The 27,437-nt window shown below is 45.9% G+C and overlaps 1 protein-coding gene across 1 annotated transcript in view; it reads right to left on the bottom strand.

The window, feature by feature from the left end:
* The window catches only part of TLN2 (talin 2), a 442,622-nt gene that overhangs the window by 49,803 nt on the left and 365,382 nt on the right, over nt 1-27,437 (bottom strand). Inside the window, exons 43-46 of the mRNA XM_061157289.1 lie at nt 20,630-20,776; nt 15,648-15,749; nt 13,095-13,214; nt 5,030-5,176 (exon numbers count right to left, since the gene is read on the bottom strand). Coding sequence (XP_061013272.1) covers nt 5,030-5,176; nt 13,095-13,214; nt 15,648-15,749; nt 20,630-20,776 — 516 coding nt within the window. The remainder of the gene's footprint in view (nt 1-5,029; nt 5,177-13,094; nt 13,215-15,647; nt 15,750-20,629; nt 20,777-27,437) is intronic.

Genomic DNA, 27,437 nt, shown 5'->3' with positions numbered 1-27,437 from the left:
AAAACTCTCAACAAAGTGTATATAGAGAGAACATATCTCAATATAATAAAGGCCACATACAACAAGCCAATAGTTAACATTATATTCAAAGGTGAAAAGCTAAATGCTTTTCTTCTAAGATCAGGAACAAGACAAGGATGGCCAACCTCATCAGTTTAATTCAATACAATAGTAGAAGTCCTAGCCAGAGCAATAAGACAAGAAGAAAAAAAAAAAAGGGCATTCAAATTGGAAAGCAAGAGTAAAACTGTCACTATTTGCAGATGACATGATATTCTATATAAAAAACCCTGATGACTCCATTAAAAAAACACAAAACTTTTAGAATAAATGAATTCAGCAAACTTGCAGGATACAAAATCAATAAACAAAAAACCTATTGTGTGTCTATATACTAACAATGAACTATCAGAAAGAGAAATTAGGAAATCAATCCCATTTATAACTGCATCAAAAAGAATAGAATACTCAGGAATAAATTTAACCAAAGAGGAGAAAGACTTGTATACTGAAAACTATAAGAAGTCAAAGAAATTGAAAAAGGCACAAATAAATGAAAAGATATTTTGTGCTCATGGATTAGAAGAATATTGTTAAAATATCCATACCACCAAAACCAATATACAATTCAACATAATTCTTGTCAACATTAAAATTGCATTTTTCACAGAAAATGAACAGTTCTAAAATTTGTATGGAACCATAAAAGATCCAAATAGCTAAAGCAATCTTGAGAAAGAACAAAACTGGGGGCATTATGCTTTTTGATTTCAAACTAATCACAAAGCAACAGTAATCAAAACAGTATGGTAAAGGCATAAAAACAGATATGAAGATGGAATTAGAGAGCTCAGAAATGAACCCATTCATATCTGATCAATTAATTTATGACAAAGGAGCCTAGAATATACAATGGGGGAAGAACAGTGTATTCATTAAATGGTGTTGAAAAAACTGAACAGCCATATGCAAAAAAAATCAAACTGGATCACTACGATTCACCATACACAAAAATTAACTCAAACTGAGTTAAATGTAAGACCTGAAACCATAAAACTCCCAGAAGAAAATACAGCTGGTCACTTCCTTGACAGAGGTCTTGGCAATGGATCTGACACTAAAAGAACAAGCAACAAAGCAAAAATAAACAAGTGGAACTTGTTTACATATTGATATACATATATATGTGTGTATATATATACATATATATATATATAAAAAACTAAAAAGCTTCTGCACAGTAAAGGAAACCACCAACAAAATGAAAAGGCAATCTACTGAAAGGGAGAAAATATTTGCAAATCATATATTTGATAAACAGAACTAGAACTCAAACTTATATAACTCAATAGCCCAAAAAAACCTCCCCAAACCATCATTTTAAAAATGGGCAGACTATCTAAATGGACATTTTTCTGAAAAAGGAACACAGATGGCTAACAGGCACATGCAAAGATGCTTCACATAATTATCAGGGAAATGCAAATCCAAACCACAGTGAAATATCTATCACCTCACATCTGTCAGAAAGTTTATTATTAAAATGAAGTAACAAGTATGGGCAAAGATGTAGAAGAAAGTGAATCCTTATGCAACTTTTGCTGGAAATAAAAATTGGTGCAGCCCTATATGAAAAATTTTATGAAGATTCCTCAAAATATAAACATAGAACTATCATATGACCCAGCAATTTCACTTCTGGCTATTTATTTGAAGAAAATGAAAACACTTACTCAAAAAGATATATGCACCCTCATGTTCATTGGAAAACTATTTGTCATAGTCAAGACATAGAAAAAATCTAAGCGTCCATCAAAGGAAGTTAGATAAAGGAAATGTGGTACATACATGCAATGGATATCAAAGACATTATACTAGAGAAATAAATCAAAGGACAAATACCACATAACCTCCCTTTTATGTGGAATCTGAAAACAAAGACAAAAACAAACACCAAGCCCATAGATACAGAGAACAGACTGGTGGTTGCCAGTGGTGGGGGATGAGGAGGAGGAGAAATGGGAAAAAGAAAAGAAACTTTTTGTTTTTAGTTTAAATAAACTGAATGAAAATGAAAAAACAAAAACAGAAACAAAATCCAATAAAATGCACAGAAAAAGAGATCAGATTTGTGGTTATGCCAAGGGGGTGGGGTAGAGTTTGGTGGTGGTGAGACTGAAGAAAGGTGGTCAAAGGCACAAGCTTCCAGTTTTAAGGTAAATCCTAGGGCTGCAATGCACTAATGATGACTATAGCTGACACTGCTTTGTGATCTTGATAAAAGATGCTAAAGTCCTACGAGTTCTCATCACAAGGAAAAAATACATAGACACATATACTTTTTGCATTTATATGAAGTATGAATGTTAACTAAACTTGTCATGATTTCATAGCATACATGAGAAATCATGATGCCATGAAACCTAAACCACATACAGTATTATATGTCAACTATATAAATCTCAATAAATCTAGGGAGGAAAGTAAAAAACAAAACAGAGCAAACAGAAAGTGAATTTTCTCTCTGGGAGTCAATATGGCTTGGGGTTACCAGCAGTTTGGGGTCATCAGCACTGCCACTGCTGGCGACCAACGTTGGGCAGGCTGTTTCACCTCTCAGTTTTTGCATCTGGAAAAGGGGGCTGTTACTTCTTACCAACCAGGGCTGATGGGAGCAATAAGTGGGGGGAAATGCACATAAAGTACTTGGCATGTAATAAGGGTTTACTAGATGGGCTGGAGAAGACTCCTGACAGTCCGTTGGACTGTAAGGAGACCTAACCAGTCAATCTTAAGGGAAATCAACCCTGAATACTTCTTGGAAAGACTGATGCTGAAGCTCCAGTATTTTGGTCATTTGATGTGAACAGCCGACTCATTGGAATGGGAAAGATTGAGGGCAGAAGAAGAGGGCATCAGAGGATGAGATGGCTGGATGGCATCTCCAATGCAATAGACATGGACTTGGGCAAACTTCGGGAGATGGTGAGGAATAGGGAGGCCTGGTGTGCTGTAGTCCATGGGGTCACAAAGGGTCGGACATGACTGGGTGACTGAACCACAACAGAGGGCAGATGCTACTTGATGATAAAAACCACAAAGAGGGTTAAGGATCAGGCTCCTATGAACAGTGTGGCAGTTTCTGTCCCCCTGATCAGACTTTCTGCAGAACAGCCCTCTGCTGACACTTGCCACTCCTTCACTCGGCTGCCTCTTGACTAGAAATTCTCCAGAGTGGACCCCAGACGGGCTGGAGTCCAAAGAGGATCCTTTCCTTTAACCTCTCCACCCCACCCCCGCCTCGCGCCACCACCTGCCACCAGCACACCCTCAAGGTCCTAGAGACATTTCCCCGCAAGGCAAGCTGGATCTGCCCCACCCCTGGGGACGGCTCTCCTGCCAAAGTGGAGAGAAGCTGAGCTCCCTTCACAACTGCCTCCTATCTCTCAGGCCTCCCCCTATGTTCCTGCCACACCAGCCCCCTCCTTCCTTCCCCACCCACCTGCTGTCTTCCTTTTATGGATCTGCCCTCCTGGCTGGGGATGATCACATAGACACACCTAGACACCTAGACAGGTAAGGATGAGATGGGTGGGCAGGGAGATGCAGCAGGAATCTACCCGTAAGGCTAGATGCTCTGAACGAGCCAACTACCTTCCTCTGATCCCTCTCCCGGCATCCTGAGTCAGGGGTACTCTGCTAGGAGAAGCAGGAAGACGGAGGGAGGCCAGCTCAGGAAGATCAGGCTGCGTGGCCACGCTCACTGGCACCTTGCAACTTGGACCCCTTCCTCCCCTCCCTCATGCTCCTGTTCCAAAGTCTCCTACAGGGGAACTTGGCAGGGGTAACTTCAACAACAGGAACGGCTTTCAAAGGAGGGAGAATGCCTTCCTCGAGCTGAGAGATTTATTTCCTCGTCCTGGGGAAGCCTGGACAGTCCTGTGGGCTGCGGGAGATGGATGCCTGACCACAGTGAGAGGCCACGGACAGAGGAGCCTCTGTCCCAGCGGCTTCCGGGGGAGGGTCCCCTGTGCATCCCTCAAGCCCTGCGGCCAAACTTCTCAACAGTGAGGAGCTCTCTGTCCTACAACCCAAGTGAAGGAGAGGGAGATACCCGCTAAGCACGGGTGCTGCTGCCGGCACCCCACGTGGCCTGTACAGCAGCGGCCCTGAAAAATAACTCCGAGAAACCAGCCAAGCAAAACCATCAGCAAACTGCAGGAGGCTCCAGGAGGAAAGGACATTCAGAACGGGGTGCTGTGAACCAGGGAAAACCTCCTAGGAGAAGAGGTGTTGGAGAACAGAGTTAGCGAACAGTGGTTGAAATCAGTCAAACCTTGAACGGGGTCCCTGGCGCTGTGCGAAGCTCTTTGACACTTATCACTGTATATAACCTACACAACCCCTGGGCCAGGTATTCTACTTCATCCTCCCTTGACTGACAAGGAAGTTGAGGCGTGGCAGGGGGAAGTAGCTGAGCTGAGCCCTATGCTCTCTGCTATGAGAGTCTGTCTCTACCAACAGCTGCCCATAGAGTCAGGAAAGGCCCTGTGGCTCCTGTTCCCCTTCCCCACCATGTGACCTTGTGGGGCTTAATCCTGCTCACTGCACCATCTCCTCTGGAAATAAACAGGTTACACAAGAGGAGATGTGGGTCCTTCTTACCTAGTCTCAGCACTTGGGAGCCTCCCTGAGAAGGGATGGTGGGAGCAACAGTGTCTCCAGGGGCTTCAGGAGAGGTCCTGGTGCTGACTGTGACTTGGACGTGGTCTGGCCAGTCTGTCCATAGGAAAGCCCATCAAGGTGACCACCAGGGCCCTGACCTCGATGGGACAGCCCCTCAGTTTCTCAGGACGACAGATCACCCCCAGCTGCCTGATGTGCCCCAGCCCTGGAGAGATCCTGGGTGGGAGGGAAGACAGCTGGCCCTGACCGGGCTGGCTGGTTTTGGGCTTGGTTTCCTGGTCAGAAAACACCTGGGCAGAGCCGGGTGTCATCGTGCCTGCCTGGCCTGAGGGCTGCTCCTTACCTTCTCTGTGACAGCGCGGGCACACTCGATCAGCTCCCTCTTGGTATAGCTGTCTGTGGGGCACACCTGGAGGGCCCCCGCCTTCTGCACCAGGAAGATGCAGCCGTGGCCCAGGTCCTGCACCCGAGTGCGAATCTGGAAGCCGATCTGTGGAGGCAAGTCCGGGTGGGGAGGCAAAGTATGAAGTCCCTGCCGTCGAGGTCTTCCCTCCGTGGAAAATTTCTCCTATGTCCTAGGGGAGCCTGGCTAGGAAAATTCCACTGTTATTAGGAGCCTGTGTTTGGTGAACTATGGAATTTGGTTGGGTTTGCTTCCCTTTTTAGAAAATGTAAAATGCCCACAGTCCCCAGTAAGCAAGCTTAGTAATATTTGTTACCTTTTCTGCTGCATTGCTTATCAGTATCCTGAGCCACTAGGTAAGAATGTTAATCAGATGAACTCTGTGGGATTATTCATTCAACCTGTGTTTATTGAGCCCTTTCTGTGTGTCAGGGCCTCTTTGAAGCAGTCAAGGCATTTAATTTCATTGATTCCTCACAAAAGCCCAGAGAGGGTAATTAGAAGTTCAGAATATATAGCTTTAGTATAAAGCATATTTTAAAGGGTTCAAATTCTTACAAAATTGCTATGTTTACCAACCAGAATGCCTCTTTTCCTCAGCAGTACCATGGAGCGAGAGCAGCCATGCGGGGCCCAGGCTTCCTTTCCAGCAAGCCTGAGGTTTCCGTAAAAAGTTACACTTTTAGAGCTGCTGGCTCAGCAGGCATGCATGCTTTTAATGACCCCTCGGTTGTGTGATCAGAAATGGTAATTTGCTTAAAAAAAGCCAAATAAGCTCCACTATGGATAAGGTGCCAGCTGTCTCTTTGTGGTGTAATAATTTCCACCTCCATTTCCCAACTTTGGTTTTTCTAGAAGTCACATACGGATGGGAGAGCTGGACCCTAAAGAAGGCTAAGTGCTGAAGAATTGATGCTTTTGAAATGTGGGGCTGGAGAAGACTCTTGAGAGTCCCTTGGACAGCAGGGAGATCAAACCAGTCTATAGTAAAAATCAACCCTGAATATTCACTGGAAGGACTGATGCTCAAGCTGAAATTCCAATACTTTGGCCACTTGATGCGAAGAGCCAACTCATTGGAAAAGACCCTGATGCTGGGAAAGATTGAAGGCAAATGAGAAGGGAGTGACAGAGGATGAGATGGTTAGATAGCATCACTGACTCAGTGGACATGAATGAACAAACTTTGGGAGATAGAGAAAGACAGAGGAGCCTGGTGTGCTGCAGTCCATGGGATTGCAAAGAATTGCACAAAACTTAGCGACTGAACAACAATGGCAAACCATCTCCCAAAGTTTGCATTCTTCTGGCTTCGTTTCACAATCTTCATTTTGGTCTGATCAATACAGCCCAGGTAAGCAACTGAACACAGAACAAAACACCCCTAAGCTAAGTGTTATTTTAAAAAAATCCACAACAATTAGAAGCTGGGTGCTTATCCCTCCAGAATCTCTCAAGAAGAGTTACTCGGAGAGTCCAGGTTTTATGAGTAAAACCTGGGAACTCACACACCTGGGAATTTGAGCTACCTGGATGCAGTCTTCCAACATCATCCCGTGTGTCAGAGTTTATGAAAGGGCAATTCCGGGGAGTGAGGAGGCTGCAACTGCTCATTCTGTTATAGACAGACATAATGCTTTCAGGGGAAAATGTTATCCCCTTAACCCTTTGAGGCCCAAAGGATGTTTAAATCCATTTGGTAATGCATTCTCCTGCCCAGGAAGTGAGCTTCTGCTCTTTGGGGTGTCTTCTAATCACACATGAGCAGGTGCTACAAAAGCTCTATAATTAGGCAGGGCTTCTTTTTGACCATCTCCACATGGAACGAGACACGAGCATCAGGCCAGGATCGTGAAACCAGATAGCTCTGAAAACACATCTGGACTAGTGCAGCATCAAGGTCACCATCGAGAACGAGCGAGGCTTGAATTCAGCCCACACAGTAGCAATGCCATTTAAGCGCATCTCTTCACTGGGCATGTCTGCTGGTTTAAACATAAGGTCAAGCGTAGCGGGGGGATGCCCCAGTAAAGACTACTCTTAGTCTGGCTCTAGAGACTTTTCAGACCCATATGGTGTAACCCTAAGTTCTCAAGAGTCAGAGCAAGGGACTTCCCTGGTGGCCCAGTGGTTAAAAATCTGCCTGCCAATGCAGGGGACACAGGTTCAATCCCTGGTCCAGGAAGATTTCACATGCCAAGGAGAAACGAAACCTGTGTACCACAACTACTGAGCTCTAGAGCCCATGCTTTGCAACAAGAGAAGCCAGTGCACCACAACAAGAGAAAGCCTGTGTGTAGCAAAGAAGACCCAGCACAGCCAAAAATAAATAAATTAAAAAATTTTAAAATTAAAAAGAAAACAGTCAGAGCTAACCCAAAGGTAGGAGCTCTGCTGTCAAGGATGAGCACAGGTCTTTAAGGGGCAAGATACTAACAGGGAAGTCAAGTAAGGGGGGATGGAGAAAGAAACAATCAAAATAAAAAAAGACCTTATGAGTTTAGTCTTCCCATTTTACAGATGAGGAGACTGAGGCCCAGAGAAGTGCTGTGATTACCCCAAGATCACACAGCCAATCCCTCACAAAGCCAGATGACAATCTAAGTCTTTCATCCCAAGCACAGTGCACTGTTCATTAGATCAGTGTTTTTCTAATTTGATTTTTTTTCCCACTTAGCAGCAGAACCCTTTCCCACTCCCCAATAAAATCTTTCATGGAAACTCCACATCTAAAACTTAAGGAACTTGTTATTACTATACTCTTTCTTTGGAGTTAAAATTTATATTCTTGACTCAAAAAGTCAACAGTTGAGGCTAAGTTATAATCCCAAAGATGGGATTATAAAGGCCAGTTACAGCCTTGGCCACCAACCTGTTTCTGTATTTTGCCCTGGTTGCATGGTGTGAAGGATCCTGGTCTGTGCATAAAGCAAAAGGGAAGCATTCTCTCACAGATCCCTGGCCACACCAGACAGAGCAGATGCTATGCCAGCTAGAGGCCAGCACAAAACCACCCATGCCCCAGGGCAAGGCGGGGTTGGGGGGGTGCAGTGAATGTTTAAAAAGGGAAACTCGAGTCAAACATGTGCAGAACTTCCAGAGGACCAGCTGGGTGTGGGTTCTAGAGAATGTGGTATGAAGTTACTGTGCCGGAAAAGACCTGGTTTCCGGAAGAGCCTTCTCTAGGCACCTCTCCTGCTCCCTGCACGGAGCTGAGCCCGGGCTTTCTGTTTGCAGAATAACAGGGCACTGGGACAACACAGGCCACCGAAATCACTCCCCAGTCACCTGGGGGTGGAGGGAGGAGGCACCCACTCCTGAGCTGTCCCAAACCTGAAATCTATGGGCCGACATGATACATGGTGGGAAGACACCCCCCGCCCTGCCACCACCACCCACTCATGTTCTCTTAGCCCCCTCAGAAGGCTGTGCTATAAAAACACACCCTAACGTCCTGATGTTCAGCCTCCTTCCTGAAGATGACATCATGTTTGTAACAAGCAATCCTCCAAATACAACTATGGAGCTGGCACAGCAGTCACCAGTGGGAAATTTCAGTTAGGAAGCCCGAGGAAGACCAGCACCAGAAAGCAAAGGGATGAGACCAAATAAATTCAACAACAGAAAAGCTTTGGAGTCCTTAGTCAACCCTGGGCTTGGTCCTGGAGTCTGGGTCTGTGCTAGGTCACATGACTATCAGGGCAAAGAGCATAGACTGTGATCCCCAATAAATCTGGGTTTGAATCCTGATTTTTCTGTCTACACAATGACTTGTTACCTTCTTATTATACTTGAAACATTCACTTACTCCAAAAAGTTATTTAAAAAACGGGGCTTGGGACTTCCCTGGTGGTTCAGTGGTTAAGAATCCACCTGCCAATGTAGAGGACATGGGTTCGATCCCTGCTCCGGGAAGATTCTACCTGCTGCCCGGCAACTAAGCCCCTGTGCCATAACTACTGAGCCCGTGCACCTAGAGCCCTGTTCTCAACAAGAGAAGGTACGGAAACGAGAAGCCTGCTTATTGCATCTCCAGAGTGGCCCTGCTCATTGCAACTAGAGAAAGCCTGCGTGCAGCAATGAAGACCCAGTGCAGCCATAAATAGGTCAAATTTTAAAAGGAGGGCAGGTTCAACACTAACTATTGCAGCTGGGTGGTCCTGGGCATTTCTCAGAGTTCCCTGAGTCTCCTTGGTTTGTTTATCTATGAAATGGGAAGGGCAAATGATTCTCGCCTCACACACTGCAGTTGAGGGAAGATGGGCCAGAGCCCAGCACAGCATCTGTGCCGTATGGATTGAATAAATGGTTCGCATATTCCTATCTGTCTCCACGGGCACATGGGTTAGTGAAGGACACGAGAATCAACACACTCAATGCTACTGCAATTTCACAGGACGTTTTGTACTGCTGGAGGAACATCCTAAAAGGGAATACATTTTGAAAGGCTGCTTCAGATAAGGGCTTTAAAAATGCTAAGCCTCTCAAAGCAACACTAAACTTCTCAGCAAACAGGACTAACCCCTTCCACCCCCTATCCCCCCCGCCCCCAGTGATCCAACTCACTGCCAGTGTTTATTATAAAGGAATGTTGCTCCAAGACATAAAACTTGGAGTTTGAAATTGGCAACTTTAGTCAAGCAATACTTAAACCTCAAGAAAAACCCTCAATTCCCCCATCCTGCCCAAATAAAAGTAAAATGGAGAAGATTGTCTCCTGGTTTTGTGCCTTGTGGGAAATTAGAAGCCTGGCTCTCATGAAGTTCTGGCTCTTATTTCAATTGGAGGGAGTCTAAGAAACACTGATCCATCATCTTTTACTGCCTCAAACTAAACAAAACGTACAGATTTTTCTCAGGCTTCAAGATCAATTACATCGGAAACCAGGTCAAGTATAATTTGCCTGGGAGAGCTTGTGGAAGTTGGAAAGGCAGTAATGGATGTTATCTGACAAACTACAGTTTCTCCTGAGACAGAAAACATGGCGGGGAAAACCAGCGTGCAGGGCAGAAGCAGGGCATTGCTTTCCGACCTACAGAAAGTGGACTGGAAAGTTTTAGAGACGTCTAGCGTGGACGCCCATCCCATCTGGGGGAGAGGGCTGTGGTTCTCACCACAGGCTCTTGACAAATGTCCCTGCCAGTTTTTAGGACACCCAGTGTTACGAGTGGTTACAGCAACGTGCTCTCAGACATGGCGCCGTCATCACTAAACCTCTCCCCAGTGTTTACACTTAGAAGCCTGTGGCTCATGGGGTTTGTATCTTTTTCCTTCTTTTTTTAAAAAGAGGAAGTGTAGTAGTGGTGTAGTGTTAGTCGCTCACAGACACAACTGTCTGACTCTTTGCAACCTCATGGACTGTAGCCCGCCAGGCTCCTCTGTCCGTGGGATTCTCCAAGCAAGAATACTGGATTGCCATTCCCTTCTCAGAGGATCTTCTTCCGGGTCTCCTGCATTGCAGGCAGATTCTTTACCATCTGAGCTATAGGGAAGTCCCTTTAAAAAGAGGAAACACACCATAAAATGCCAAGCTGCCAGAGGGTTTTAACTTTTCTGGAGAAGCTATCGCAGTGATGTTAGCAAAAGTTTTGAATTTTCCATGGAAAAACTAGCAGATACAAAGCTCCAGCTCAATGTTCAGAGGGCAGAGCCAGGACTTTTCCTGTCATTGTCACACTCTAGAAAAGACCAAAATGCTGACTCGGCAGAGCAGACTGCAGGCCTGAAGTGAAGGGGGCAGCTTCTTACTTGCCCTGGATATAAATATTTTCACATGCTGTGATGTGGGGCTCTCCTGGGTATACACATAATTCCACAGTCTTGGGAAAAAAAAACTACATTGCTTCAGGGATCTCCTAAACTTCTCAGTTTTCCCCCAAATATCTGTCTGGCAAAGGCACACAAAGAATTTTCCTTTAGCAAGCCACCGGTAATTTTATATCCTCTCTGCCCCTCTGCGCTCCAGGTCACACTGCTCGTGTGTCTGGAATGTAAAACACATCTCAAGATGTAACGGTGAACAGGGGAAACCTTAATGGAAACGTCAGCTGCCGCAAAGGCAGGGCCAGGATGTAAAGGAGCTTGCTGCTTTGCTTTTAGCAATGCAATTTTTTTCCTGGCCTATTTTGTTTCAGTGGTCTGGGCTGCAATTAGAAAATTGTTTGCTTCATACACAGGGTGGGGTTGCTAGCTCATAAGAACTCAGATGTGGAAAGCGCTCTATAGATCGCAAGGTCTTCACTCGGCAATGCAGCTAGGCTAGCAGCACTGAAACTAACCAAAGAAAACTCATGGAAATTCCATCTTTAAAGATTTCTGGAGACAAGAGATTCAAATCTTCCCCCACAATCACAGTCTCTTTTAGTTTTCAATCCTCTCGAAAAGCCAAACACTTCTTCCTTTTGTCCAACCAAGCTTTCCCTTACTGTAACAGAAGTTCCCTTATGCTTGTTTATGAAATTCAAAATTGCATGTTAACTTCCTTTTGTCCAACCAAGCTTTCCCTTACTGTAACAGAAGTTCCCTCATGTTTATCTATGAAATTCAAAATTGCATGTTAATCACATGAATTATGAGGCCAGTTGCTCTTACTAAAGGAGGAGGGGGTCTGTTTTTTGTTTTTTAATGATGGGCCTGTGTAAAGAAATCAATGGAATCTTATTCGGGTCTCTGATCATTTTTCTTTCCTGGTAGTGACTTGACAGACTCACGGCAAATAGAATTATTCATGCTGCAGTCTAAAAACTCAATCATCCTAAAATCTCAAAACGCAGGCACTGTTAGAAACTAAAGTCATCCCATGCTGAATATATATGTATGCAAGTACATATATATGTGGTATTCCCATTTACATGCATTGTTACAACATACGTTAGAAAGTGATTTGGTTCTGGGTCTTCACTTCGGTAGTGTCGCTGGGAGTCTTGGTGAAGACATGCTTAGACCTGACTCCCAGGAGAAACAGTAACCTGGGGACACTGTCTGTCATTGAAAGGAGAAGGGAAGACCAGCCACAACCTTCTTCCTTGACAGCCTGGTACATCTCAGAATGTCATGGACAGGGTTTTGCCCTTCTGGCAGAATCCCATGGATGTCATTACCTTGTTTTCCCTGGGTCCCTGAAATTCACTCTACTATTCTTTACTGCAAGCTGGTCTTTCTCTAGGGGGCCACACACTGGGTCAGGCCCCTTCCATGTGTTTAACACTGATATAGGTGTAATCAGGGGCCCCAGAGTTCCACCCACCCTGTGTGCTGGTCAATGGACCATTTGATTTCTCAGAGGATCAGATATGGGACCTCTCAGAGAGTGGCCTCTAGAGTCAATCTTTTGCCAGTTTAGTATAGGTGTTTCGAGGTAAGTCTGTGTTGGCCGTTAAGGAAAGTGGTTTAGGGAAGACAGGGAGGGAAGGACAAGAAGTCCACAGGGATCCAAGGACAGGGATCTGGACCAATTCTTCAAAAGCCACCAACAATATTTGGGCAAGACTTTGTTTCACAAAAGCCGGCTGGCTACATAGACTTTTCTCAAGGGAGGGGGCGGGTAGATCCCATACTTGGCTTGTCTAATACTTCTGTGAGCCTTTGGAAAATATACAAATAATCGAGTGGGTTGCTAAGGAAGCACAGGAAGTAAGAGTAGAATGGCAATGTGTGTCCTGCTCTTAGCATCAGGTGATGGGCTGGGGGACAGGAGACCCGGCAGGAAACTGCCACCAGAGTCCTGTCGGAAAGCCCACCTCCCCAGGTGGCTCCGGCTCTATGCCCGGCAGCCTTAGGAAGGGCAGCGAGCCTGGAGCACAGGCTGGGGCTACTGGGTGTGAACCTGCGGGGTTGGCAGCAAAGGAGAGGGAACTATGCCTGGCTGTGGCTACGGGGCGGGGTGTTCTGGAGTGGAGCTGAGCTATGGAGACCGCCCGTCCCTCCCACCCCCACCATCGCCCGGCCGGGGGAGCGGGCACTAGTGTGGGTTTGCTTCTAAAAACAGGGACTTAAGGTGGCAGACCTCCTCTGGTTCCGCCGTGGCTGCTGCCAGCTGGCCCTGGAGAGCCAGGTGCCCATAGTCACTGGTCATTTGTGAAGCCAGTCCTCCCAACTCCTCCGGGTTAGTAACCGACTTAGTCATCTGGAAAAAGAAAACAAGCAGGACACACACACACACACAGACACACAGAGAAAAGCATGAGAACCATGTGTTAATACCACTGGGAGCCAAAGGGTCTCATTCACTTTTAAGCTTGTGTGGCTTGCGTGTGGTGGCTGGACGCTGGAGAGCCCAGTTCAAGCAAAGCCCATGCGGCAGCCCACACGAGAGGCCAGCGGGTCCTGGCCGGGTCAAGGCGACATGCTGGGGTTCAGGCTGTGCAGTGTGGAGGCCGGGCCACGGGGTCCACTCTCCGGGAGCGGTAGCCTCCACCAGCCCTGCCCTGAGGGGTCACCAGGGGAGCCCCCCAGAGAAACCCCAAGGGAGCCCAGCCCTGGGCAGGGCGTGCCCCAGGTCATACACTGCTCCCAGGCTGGCCTGGTCTCTGGGGACCCGGGAGCAGGTACCATGCCACCGAGAGAGGCCACGAGGACAGGATCATCAGGAAATCGTGTCTGGGGCGACGGGTAAGTCTAACGTTTTTGGTGGAAGGAACTCACAGAATACAGCTTTGCGATAACACTGCTCTGAAGAATAATGACGTTTCAGTCATAAATTCAATGAGGAGGATACTGTAGCCTAAATGGTCAAGTTCTGCCTTTTTCACTCTGAAGATATTCTATAGTTTTCTTCCACTTCATAGAAGAACTCACCTCACTGTACTCTACAGAGCTAACGTGCTTGCTTCTAGTTTTTTTTTCTCCTCCGACAAAAATGCCCCTCACAAGGGCAGTTGTAAGCTGCCACCGACATAGGTGTCCATGTCCCTCTTGGATCCAAGGCCTCCTCCCTCTGTTCCCCCTGTTCTCTCACTCTGGGTGACAATACTTCCTCACTCTTTGTGGCATTTGAAGTCCTTGATTTTAAAGGACTTGAAAAAAAAATCTGTTAAATGACTATACAACCACTCAAGCTGGACAGGAATGTGAGCCCATCTAAGGCATGTTTACCAGGAAATGTCATAGGCTTTTGGGTGGAGGTGTGGGTTTGCAGGAAATACACACTGCATGCCGAGAGAACAAGACTGTGCTCAAAGCTGCTCCACGTGACCCTGCCATGAGGAGCACAATGACCCTGGGGGTAGTCGGTGTAGGGGGGCTCTCACCCCCCAGGGTGCTTCACCCCTCAAGGCTCCAGCCAGCCCACCCAGGAGCAGCAATACTGGGCTCCTTAGGTGCGTGGACACTGACGGTCAAGACGGGCGGGCTGAGGAACCTTCCTCCAGAAACTCCTGAGGCCACTGAAGATATTTTCACCCCTTTTGTGCTGCACTCCCTGCCCAGAGGAGTCAGCGCTGCTGGGCGGCCGGATTTGAGCCATGATGCCCCTAAGCGCTCCTGAGCAGGGCCAGCTCAGGGCCGACTCCAGCCCTCTCCCAGTCGCCGAGATGGGCACTGTTCCTTCCTCTGCAGTCCAAGTCCTTTTCAACAACATCAAGCCTGGCACATCTGCAGAGTTTCTAAGAATGAACAGCTGCCGCCAGGGGAGCCTCTGTGGTCCAAGCTCAACCTCTAGTGGACAAATGACTACATGACAAAACCATCAACAGAGGTGCCTGGCCTGATGGGGCAGGGACCATGCGGTGGCCCAGTCTGGTCCCTGCAACTCAGGTTTAGGTGGCAGCATCTAAGAGCCCATCTCTTAATTTTATCCTGTGACATCTGAGCCTTCAGAGGTTAAGAACTTTCTTACTAGGTCCTCATATGAATGCTTTGAGGACAGTACTTTTCTTTCCTTGTACAACTTTTTAACCCTATCAAGATAGTATTCACTGAATCTCAATGCCATTTATAGCTAAATATCCATATAACACAATTCTGAATACATTTTAGGAAAAAACAAAACGAAAAAGCCACCTCCACAAGTTACATGCCTTCTGTTGCCAGGAGAAAAAAATTTCATATAACCACAGCATTTCATTTTGCCTGAAAGACTGTCAATATTATACTACTCATTATAAGCACTGTCCAAACATTAAAATTTGATTCCATCAGACAATCTCAGTTTTGTCTCCAAAAGCCTTCTCTTGTACTGTAACTTTAATAATTGAAAACATCTCAAGTTTTCTGTGAGATAAATGGGATTTTGTTCTTTCTCTGTAACTCGCAACTTCCTTCTCATGTCCTCATTTTCTCCCTTTCCTTTGCTCCCCTGTCTTCATGCTCAACTCTTAGTCATTTTAATCTGGAGCTTTTTCATGAGAAGTGTGTCCACTGTGGCCTGTGTCCAGTGGCCTGGGGCCTGAGACCACAGGCAGCCAGAAAGACCACAGATCGGGACAAAGCTGCGGCCTGGGAGGAACTAGAAACAAAGAGGACGGATCTCTCTCCACCACAGACCCAAGAACTGAAGATCCAGTGGTGTGGTGGGAAATAGGGCAACCAGCAGTGGTGGAGCAGCCCGTTTCTTTCTTACCATTTCCTGAGCTGTTACCGCAATAGCTTTGGAGTATTTAACCACCGTCGTCTGATAGTCGACAAACGTCCCCTTTGGTTCTGGAGGAGTACCTTCATCCAGCTACAGGAGAGAGGAAAAAAGCCCATAGGTCATCAGAGGCCTGTTCAACATGAGCTTCATTTTTCAGAATCAGTAACTTGGAAAAATGGAGAGGCCTGCAGAGTTTTTTGGTCCAGAGTCAACAGAATCCCCCAGCTTCTGTGATAGGGACTCCTGTGATAGAGATGCACACGAGGTACTCAGGGCACACAGACAAGGGGAAGCCCCCATTTGTTGGAGGAGAGTGGCAGGGCTGTCCGGAGGAATGGTGCTCCAGTCAAGTCTTACCAGGTAAGGGGTTTGCCATACACAAAGGGTGGGGAAGGAGTCTCAAGGAGAGGGAACAGCACTCAAGCACATGGGGAGGTGGGTGTGAATCGGACGCATGCAGGAAAGTCAGAACGGCGGACAAAGAGCTGGGGGAGGACGCAGACCCTCCATCACAAAGGGCTTTCCTAGGAACGGGGTAGCCCAAAGAGGTCTCTACCCTAGAACCCTCGCTTCTGATCTACCTTGGGGAAGAGAAGGTGGTGGAAACATAGGAAGAACTTGTTTATCTGACCCTAGCATTACAGAATTGAGAGATCAGTGTGCAGGGGAAGGGGTAGAGAAGTGGGTTGGGGGTCTGCCCCTTGAAGGGCTGGGGATTTTACTGGCTTGGAAGACTTGATTTGAGACCTGGTTTCAAGACTAGTGAATGGGCCTCAAGCTGGGTATTTAAACTGGTTCTCCAGTCTTTCATTGGAAATTTTGAAGCTCATCATAAGGTTATAATAAAGATCAACTGAGATGCTATCCCATCTACATGAATGGGCTGGAAAGGATAACCAGAATAATGAAGATGATGATGGTGATAAAGTCCATGATGGTTATGAGGAAGGCAACCCATTCTCACCACCACCATCATCATGACTATCACCACTGGTTGCCGAATGGTAACCTAGGTGAGGAGACAAGGTGAACGGAAATGAATACAGGAAGAGTGAGAGCAGTGAACAGGAGAGGGCTGTGGAGGGGCTGGGAATCAGGCTGGATCTATTTAATGAAGAACGTTGCAGTCATGAAGAAAATGGTGGGATCTGCAGTAGGCAATGATCTATCTGAGAAGATCTCCCTGGCAGCTCTCTGGTAGACAGTCTTCAGTCTGGGAATATACTAGGGACCACAGAGCAATTAGGAAAAAGGTTAGATGGCGTCTTCAGTGGTAGCTATATATCATGAGCAGATCCCAGCTACAATGTGAGTTAAATGAATGCGTCACTGTAGCCTAGTATAATGTGCTTGCATAAACTGGATGTAATCTCTACCAAACCAACAACACAAACTCCAGGATAGATTTTTTTATGTTTCTTTATCAGGAGATAGGGGGCCTCACTGGTCAAATGAGGATTGAGGTGTGGACTCTCACACTCAGTATAAATAAGTTGGGCATCTCATAAGGGTCAGGCCATGTGCTGGGAACCTCCATATGAGATGTGGTGTAACTGCAAACGTGCCAGGATGTCGGAGCTAGAGGGCATCTTAGAACACAGCGGCCATGGACTGCCATGATGAACATTTTCCCAGTGTGAAGACAATGAGAGCAGTAAGAAGAAAGAAGCAACTTTTAAACAAAAAAAATAGGATTTAAAACTCAATTAGTTGAAAGAACTTTCCTTCATTCTGAAATTATAGCCTTTCCACTTTTTTTTCGGTGTTAACATGGCCTTTATTTTATGGAATATTGCTGATGTAGATACCAAGGTTTTTGTTTGTTTTGTTTCTTTAACTACCTTCCTTGATCAAAAAGAAAAAAAAAATCTTCTAAACACAAAAGCAAACAAAGAAAAGGGATTTGGTCATAAAATCCCAAAGATTGAGACTAAGCTCGTTGAATGGGGCAAAACAAGGTATAGAAAGCTTGAGCAATTTGCCCAAAGTTACCCAGAAAGCTTATTACTTCATGGTAACCGCTTCCCCATGGCTCAGATGGTAAAGCATCTGCCTTGCAATACGGGAGACCCAGGTTCAATCCCTGGGTCAGGAAGATCTCCTGGAGAAGGATGGCAACCCACTCCAGTACTCTTGCCTGGAAAATTCCATGGACGGAGGAGCCTGGTGGGCTACAGTCCATGGAGTCGCAAAGAGTCGGACACGACTGAGCAACTTCACTTTCACTAACCTATTAATTCCCAAATCTTCTGGTGCTTATATACAGAGAGAAAAGTCTCAAAGAGATCCTCCAGAGCAGAGGCTCTAAAAGTGGCAAGAATTGCACCCAGGTTAGAATTAACTTTGTGTACACTGGATTTTTTCTGCCACTCACTGCCTTTTGGAACTTCAGACAATGATTCTAATAGTATGTCAGTGTTTTAACCAAATAACCTAAACTCAGAAAATGACATATTTATAATGTGTTGTTGCTTAGGTGCTCAAATGACCTGAGATACCACTTAATACAGAGTTCCCAGTGATGAGCAGGCCGGGCTGGGCTTAGCAAAGAGAAGAGACACCGTGTGGTACCTGGAATGTAAGGTCAGGGTAGATAGGAGTTTAGGAGTATCAGCGAAATCCCAACTACAGTTAAGTCACCTACATATGAAGGAAATCTACTCCAAGAGCATATTTGTAAGTCCAGCTTGCTTTAAGTCCAAAAAAATTAGCCTTTGTAACCAACTAACAATCAACTATATGGTACTATACACTGTAATAGGTTTATAATACTTTTTACACGAATAATACATAAAAACAAAAAATAAACATTTAAAATTTTACAGCAAAGTATCTAGAAAAGTACAGTAGTACTTTATAATAGTTGGCATACCAGGGCTGGCATCGAGTGAATAGGCAAGAAGAGTTACTACTGGAGGAGAGAGAGGAGGTAGGAGACGGTAGAGCTGAAGGATCATTAGCAGTTAAGAGATGGAGGGCAAGTTGCAATTTCACTTATGTGTGACGTTGATGGCACAGGTTCGGTTCCTTGCTGGAAACAGATGCATGTTTGCGACTTGAAGGTTCATTCATATACAGGGACTTACTGTATATACCTTGCAGAACTGAGGGGAAAAAACCCCTCTGCTCATAGCCTCTGGGGCTCATGTTATTAGCAGTTCCTAATTATTGCCCTCAGGTAACATCAGGCCTATTTCCTAGTACTTCCAAAAGAATCCAGTGTGTCCTGGGCTGACAGCACAGCTTTTATACCCCTGAAATCGGACAGTACAAGAGCCACTTTCCTTCTTGAAGAGCTATCACAATATGCAAGGCTCAAAGGCCATCAAAAAAGACTTCCCTCTTCCAGGGATTTATGCAACTCTTCCCTAGAAGAAGAGTGATGGTGAAAAGCACCACCTAAGAAGGAAAAGATTATCATTTGACTTTCTAATTTATACCTTGAGTTGCATTATTTAATATCTTTGGTAGATACAGGGCTTAATTTCAAAGCTTTGTTGTTCTGATTTTCTAAAAATCAAACAAACCCACTAAGACTTAACTAAGGGCCTTGAGGAAGTGAAGAATTCCATTCATTTTCTGCGAAACTATCCAAAGCTGAAGCATGAGAAGCCTACAGCAAAAACTACGGGAGTGCTTAGACAAGGCAAGCCTGGGGTCTCTGAGGGATCCCAGCCCAGCTTGGGACGTTATCAGTCTGACAATGTCTGCATAATGTTTAATGGGAATTATCCTAATGATAGTTGTAGGCTATCATCTCTTTACAGAGATACCCACCAACCAATCTTCTCTAAATTAGCAATTAAAGACCACTTATTATCCTGAAAAACCCCATTAGTGTATTCACCATCTGACAATGGACATTTCAAAACACAGATGAAGTCTACAGTTCTTGGCTATGCTATCAGAGAACGGCAATTAGATGCTGATGAAGAGTTGTTCATTCTAATGAGTAGCAACCGGCATGACTAGGGAAGGATTCCTTGGGGAAAGAGCACGAGATACTGCCCAGTCATCCTTTCCTACTGACCCAACTCAATTGAAGGGTCACTGGAGAAGAAATGATACCTCTGACATCTGTCTGCTGTTCCCTGAGGGTTTAACACTTACCATTTCAGTGGTCTCTGCACCGGGTTATATGCCAGAACCATGGGGAGATTTTTTAAATACTAGGATCCATGTTAAAAATAAGTAAAGTAAAATAGATTAAATTAAATTAAAAAAATACTAGGATCCACCACCCCATAGAGATTCCAAGGGATTAGGGCTGGGATAGAGTCAAGGGATGTACATTCTAAAATGCTCCCAGGGATTCCAAAGGAGCCGTTTTGAAGACCAGCACTTGGGAATCGCTTCATTACTTCATTTTGGAGTCTGTTCCCCACAGCAACTCTATGAGGTGGACAGGGAAGGTAAATAATAACTTCCATCTTATAAGTAATTATAGGACTTGCCTGGTGGTTCAGACAGTAAAGTGTCTGCCTACAATGTGGGAAACCCGGGTTTGATCCCTGGGTTGGGAAGATCCTCTGGAGAAGGAAATGGCAACCCACTCCAGAAGGAAATGGCCTGGAAAATCCCATGGACGGAGGAGCCTGGTAGGCTACAGTCCATAGGGTTGCAAAGAGCTGGACACGACTGAGCGACTAAACTTTCTTTTTTTTTTCACTTTCATCTTATAAGTGAGGGGACCAAGGATGCCTTTTGCATTGTCCCCCTGTATAAATGTGAAAGAAAGGGTATGTCCAGCTTACAAAAGTCATGAATGAGTAATAAAGAATTAAGAGTATGCTGGACATTTGATAGAATATTTGTACATTAAGCAGACCCCTCAAGAAAAGAGGAGGCTTGGTGGTGTCAGCCTGGACTGCCGGCTCCTTAGAGAAAAGCCTCTGGGACCAATTTCGAGGGAGATCTTGGAGGAAATGGAGTTAAGGAGCACAGGAGGGCGTCTGGGAGCCCAGACCCACCTTGCTCATGGCTTCTGCGATGGCATCAACCATGCCTCCCACCAACCCCACTTCACTGGCAGCTTCATTCAGTGTCACCATGATGTCGTCCACGGCCTCTTTCATGAGCTGGGCAGCCTCCGTGATGGCATCGTGGGTGTGCTGTGCCTGAGAAGGAGGGGTTGGAAGAAGAAGATAATTGCAATTGCATAAGCAGATAATTGCAATCCATAAGCAGAAGACAATGGTGCTTAATCTCTTGAGAATCACTTCACTTTTTTAAAAGATAACCTTAAAAAGCAGAATATAGAACTATACTCTCACTATATAACACAAAAATGTATTCTCTATTTTTTCCTTTCCTTTTATTATATTTGTATACATTTCTTTGCCAGATAAATAAAAAACCAGAAGGACAAATAGAAAAAAATCTCTTTTTGGAATCAAAATGGAAAAAACCCCTGCAATTTCAACCAGCGTCTTATGACTAATTTTATGTGACTATGTTTAGGGTGGTAGAAAAAGAATGCCACAGATTCCCTAATAAACAAGTTGACAGATTTATTAGGAAAAGAAAATGATATAAATTAAAAATGTGTTCCCAACCAATGCACTTCTAGTCAAAGTTACCCCACACACTAGAATTCCATTTCTATAAACATGACTGGATTATGGAAATATAGGTACAGACAGGAGAGAGAAACCTGCAGAAGGCTACATGGGCTTTGAAACTGTGTCACAAATTACATTTACATGAGGTTGGAGAGATGAATGATGACAATTCTCCAAAGACAGACACTCTGCAGGCTGGAGTGCTCATGAGTTCCCCTAGACAGTCCTCAGAGAAGCTTTGATAACATGTATGCAGTCCAGAGCAGGCTCTGGCGAGTAAGTGAATGAAAGGATGAAAGAATGGTGGTACCAGCCTCCTTAAAAAACACCTCGAGTGATAGCAAGATGAAGGGGTAAAGAGCTAAGGTCCTGAGGTCAGAAAAAAACGGGCTGAATTTTGTCTCCACTGCTAACTAGCTAAGCGGTTTGGGGTGAGGCTTCCTAAGCAAAATGGGAATGATTATAACCATGCTATGCAGTGAAAGTCTAATGAGGTGATATGGCTGCAGGCATCTTATCATTTATAATAAGAGCAGTCTAGTAGGGAGCTGTGCCCTTACCCAGAAATCTGACCTAATGCTGGGCAATTGGTGTCAGAATTGTATCGCACCAGGTACTAGATGCCCCCACACAGTGGCCACAGCTGCCCTGATGCTCCTTGGAGGAAGATGAACCCTTGAAAAGGACCAAGAAACTGCATCTTTACTTTGGCAGATGAGAAAGTAAGGAAGTCAGTAAGAGATGGCAAGTGATAACTCCTTTGCCTGATTAAATAAAAGAGTTCTAGAAGAGGCTACATGAGCCATATGAACTGGTTCAGCCTGTGGAATTGAAAAGTCATGGGAACCAAGAAGAGTCCTTTCAAACCAACATCTGATGAGATGTGAAATGTATTAATCATGGATGGTTATTCTTAAGGTGGGGCTTCCCAGGTGGCTCAGTGGTAAAGAATCCACCTGCCAATATAGGTTCAAGATGTAGGTTCGATCCCTGGGTCAGGAAGATCCTCAGGAGAAAGAAATGGCAACCCACTCCAGTATTCTTGCCTGGAGAATCCCATGGACAGAGCAGCTTGGTGGGCTACAGTCCATGGGGCCACAAAGTTGAACACAACTTAGTGACTGAACAATAACAACAACATCCTCAAGGCAATGGTGCTAGGACACAAATGTTAACTATTGACATTACTACTAAATAACTTTAGAAGGTAATAATGACAAATAACCTTGAGGAACAAAGATTACTTTGTTCCTTTGACTCTTCCCCAGACCAGAGTCCACCTTCTCTATTTCTAGGCTCTCCATGGGGTTGGAAGGCACCTCCCTCCCAGACAAATTCCCCCATCTTCTTGGCACAGAGTTCTGGCTGCCACCTGGCTGGTTTCCTCAGAGCTCCAGCCTCTCATGCTCTGCTTGCAGGGATTGGCTGTGTTTGCCTCCTCCCTCCTCCCCTCCATCTAAATCCTAGCTCTTTTTTCAAGGGCCAACCTCAATACCACCTCCTCCCAGAAGCCCTCCAGGGATGGTTGTGTGCTCATCAACTTTCCTCTACATTCTTACAGCCCTGAGATGAAACTCAGGAGTCAAAGAGTCATCAGAAGGCAATGGCCTCAAAGTAAAGAACTGGGGGACAAGTGATGCTGCCTGATTTCTGGTAATGGAAAATGATTCGGCTTCTGCCTGGTTCTCGCTTAGTATGCGTGCCTTTGAAGCCTTCAGCCTCTATGTGAGAAGGTATCTTGAGGCTGTATGCCTGGCAGACTGCATGGTGAAGCCACGTAGAAGTAGGAAGGGGTGTTCCAGATCCCAAAAAGTCTGGGTGATTTCCGCTCAGGAGCCAGACCTGGGAGTGACTAAGCCTTAGGTCCTTCAAGCCCCAGTGGCCATATGGCTACAACCGCAGGAGGGACTGAGTGAGGACTGCCTTGTGGGACTCAGTGGCTCTGTACTTCTGCCAGAGAGAATAGAAAAATGGCAGTGTTTTAAGTCACTTCGTTTCAGGGTGGCTTGTTTGTAGCAATAGCTGAGTGCGACAGCACCTAAGAAGGGCTCCTAACCCAGCCTTGGCATCAGAGAAGACTTCTCAGACATGTCTAGGCCCTGGAGGAAGAATTCACTCTCTTGAAGGGTGAGGAGGGGGTGGAATGAGGAGGCTTCCAGGCAGAGGGCACAGCCTGTACAAAGGTCTAAGGGTGAGAAGGCATGTGCATTGTGAAGGCGAGTGAAACACCATATGGAAGGGTCTGGTACAGTGCCTGGCACACAGTGCCTGCCCCTTCTGCTGTCTCTCCACCAACCAACCTCAGCCCCATCTCTCCAACCAGGCTCTGTGCTTCTTGCAAGCCATTTGCTCTGCTTTCCCCTAGAAGGTGGGTTCAAGGTACTGAAAGAGACTCATTTTTATTTTTGGAGGTATTTTTATAAGCATAACCTTCACAGGCCATTGGTGCAAATTTCTCCTCTGGAGACTCATTTAGAAATAAATGGAGCCATCTTGGGACTTCCCTGATGGTCCAGTGGCTAAGACTTTGCACTCCTCATGCAGGGGGCCTGTGTTTGATCCCTGGTCAGGCACTAGATCCCACAGGCGGCACTAAAGATCTTGTATGCAGCAACTAAAAGACCCCACATGCAGCAATAAGACCCAGCACAGCCAAATAAGTAAACAGAAAAAAGAAAGAAATTGAATCATTTGTTTTTAGGCTTCAAAAGAGCATGGGTGGCACAGCTGGGGGCAGAGATGTGGTATGTGTGTGTAGGGGGTGGCTGTCAGAACAGGACCTAGCCCTTCCCTGCCCCCAAGCCACAGACTGGGCTCACTGGGGCTGTGATGACATGCCCCAGCTCCTCTAACTGGACCAAGAAAACCCAATAACTTTCCTAAGGATGCTGGCAAGATTCCAAGGGCTAGTGTGTACTTGTATACACAAAAGCCAACCTGTGGACCCAATGTGACTTTTGTTCAGTATTAAAGTCTTGGTTCTTGTATCCTGGGCTGGGTATTTGAGCATTTTACAGACAATGCTTCATCTTAGGTGACAGACAGGGGACCAGGAATAACAATAAACATCAAACCACAGAAGAGCGGCAGTGCAAGGACAGCCGCTAGTTTGCAAGAAACATTTCCAAGGACCCTTCTGTGCCAAGCATTATGCTGAGCGCCATACACCTTCTGAAATCCCCACAGCACTTTGGAAGGTGGGGATTGGATGACAGCCCTCTGACAGCTGCAATCTGGAAATGGGAGCTTAAGCACTTAAAGCATACAGGCCTAGTGGAGGACAATCACCACTGACCAGCTGGCCATTTGCTGAGCCGAGGCCACCAGTCAAAAGGGAAATGAACCTATAGCTAGATCAGGTCAGGTTTACCAGCACTCCTGAAAAAATAAACCTTAATGGAGGGAATGTGCCATCTGCAAGGGGGAGGTTTCAGCCTGTTCCTCTAAACAGGGTGCTTTTAAACAAAGTGAAACAACCAGGTACCATGTGGCAAAAGCAGGAGACCTCAGGATCAGGAGTTATCCATAAAACTGTCTGGGCGCCCCCTGACCTAACATCCTGGCATCAGTCCGGCCCCAGCTCTCTCAGCCACTGCAGACTCCACACCTGACCATGAACTTGTTACCAGTTCCCAAAATTTTCCCCTGAAGCTGCACTCCTCGCCTCCCAGAGTCTAGACTGCATGTGTCTTTCAACTCCTGGTAGCTGGCCACTGGATGAAACCCAGCCCTGGAACCTCACCCACTGCTGAAAACTAAGACATTTGGTTGATCTTTGTCCTCAGTTACTAGGAACTTTTAAACCCCTTAGTATTTCCCAAGTAATCACACAAGTGTCTGTTATTTACGGTGGCCACACAGTAGCTTATGCCAACAAAGTCTAATGGGACCAGGAGGTAGATTCAGGATGGGGCTGGCTGGGACTTTAAGCAACACAGTATCACCCTGACCACCACCTCTGGGGAAATGAGGGGGAATGATGGAATCATTGGTCATATGACTAAACTCAGTCCATCAAGGCTACATTGTGAAATCCCAATAAAAGCTCTGGACAGGAGGCCGGTGGGTGATGCACAGCAGTAAGTGGGGAGGGTGACACATCCTGAGGATATGGGAGTTGCAAGTTCGAGACCCTCCCAGATCTCACCCTCTGGGGTTCTTCTTTTGGCTGGTTATATCCTTTATCATGGACTTCTCAGGTGGTGCTTGTGGTAAAAGAACCTGCCTGCCAATGCAGGAGACTTAAGAGATGTGGGCTCAATTCCCAGGTTGAGAAGCTCCTCCAGAGGAGGGCATGGCAACTCACTCCAGTACTCTTGCCTGGAGAATCCCATGGTGAGAGGAGCCTGGAGGGCTATATAATCCATGGGGTCACAAAGAGTCAAGACATGACTGAAGTGATTTAGCATGCACACACACACATCCTTTATAATAAAAGTGTGATTGTAAGTAGAGCAATTTCCTGAGTTGAGCACATTATCCAACCTAAGGGGTGGTGAGAACCCCTGAATGTAGCCAGCTGGTCAGAGTAAGAGAGGTTTAGGGAGCCTGGGGCTTAGGGCTGGTGTCTGAATTGAGGACAGTCTAGCAGGGGCCTGTGGTCTTACCAGGGGAATCTGACCTAATGCCAAGTGGTGGGAGAACCACACTGCCCAGGGGCCATGCAGTGGCCGTGACTGCCTTGATCCACCTTAGGGAGAAAAGAGCCTTTCAGAAGACCCAAGAAACTCCTTTGGTAGATGAGAAGGTAGTGAAAGACGGGAAATGATAACTCTTTTGAATGATTAAATGAAATAGAAGAACTCCAAGAAGAGGCTATGTGAGCCATAGGAACGTGAAAATTGAAAGGCCATGGGAATCAAGAAGAGTCCTTCAAATACAACATCTGGTGAGATGTGAAATGTGTGACCACGGATGGCTATCCTGCAGGAACTGCGTCAGGATGCAAAGCTCTCTCCCTGACGGATGTGATGGAGGGGAACTGCTCATTTAGGCCAATGGTGGATTTCATGGCACCGGGAAGGTAAAACATAAAATGTGCAGATGGTTTCATTTCGATGGAAGTCTGAAAATGACATCTATACATAACTCTCCAGAGAGAGAATCTCACATAAATATGATCTCATTGATTAAAAAAGGTAAAATGTAAGGTGCGCGTTTCTGTAAATCTCACTTAGACTGAAGTGACTATGGGTGGCACAAAAATGTCAGCAACTCTGTGTTTTTATATTAAAGCAAGTACACATTTTGAGGGAGAAGACAGTGGCTGGCCAAGTTATCTGGTTTCCCATAAAGGTAAAGTAAGGGATCAGAAGCTAATTTGGGGAGTGGCAGAAGTAAATCACAAAACAGTTCCCTGAAACTCCTTAGAAAACATAAAGGACACTTTTTCCACACCACGCATCAAAACCTACAAAAATACATCCTTGCTCTTGGTTGTCCCAGAAATGAATCACCCAGAGTTCTCCAGAAGGTCTGTTCTCCTTCACTCCACATATTAAAGTTTTACAGATTGTTAAAGGGTCAGTTCAGAGTCTTTGAAGCCTGCTCCAATTACTCCATGCCTCACCCAGGACCATTTTCTCTAACTCCAATGGCAAACCTCATCTTGATCACACCGCCGAGGCCAAACCCCACATGCAGGCTGCCGGAGCGCTCCAGCTTCAGACAGGGGAAGACACAGCAGGCTCTCAATTAAGGCAGGCTTAGCCCACCAAGGACATCTGCAAAGGGGAGCGCAGGCTTAACAATGAGGTCGTTATTTTAGAATCTGGAGGGGCTGGCTCCTTGTTATTGTTCCTCACAGAACAACACAGGGGAAGAATCAGACTTCACTCCTCTTTGGAAACAAGTCTGAAGTCGAATTCCAAGGGAGCCTTACTTCTTTATTACAATATTTCAACTACAAAGCCCAGTAAAGCAGGCGTGGACATCACAGGAGTTTGGAAAATGGAAGAAAAGGCTATGGGGGCAGACCTCAATTTCAGCAGAGAGAAAAAAAAACAGCTAATAATGAGAACTGCCCAATAATGGACAGCAGGGGATATTTGTTGGACGGTTACGGGCAGAAGTTGGAAGGTCTCTTCAAGGAGGATGGGGGGTGGGGGACTGAGCGGGGGAGGGTTGGGGGGAGCAGAGCTCTGGAGGTAGAGGAAGACTGTAGAAGGGGCTCAGTGGGATGGGGGTGAGGTCACACACCAAATGCCTGGTACTCGTG

This window comes from Dama dama, chromosome 12 (genome assembly GCF_033118175.1).
Source record: "Dama dama isolate Ldn47 chromosome 12, ASM3311817v1, whole genome shotgun sequence".
In the NCBI taxonomy this organism is placed as follows: Eukaryota; Metazoa; Chordata; class Mammalia; order Artiodactyla; family Cervidae; genus Dama; species Dama dama.
The sequence above is the reverse complement of the archived record's forward strand: the minus strand, read 5'-3'. Positions and strand labels throughout refer to the sequence as shown.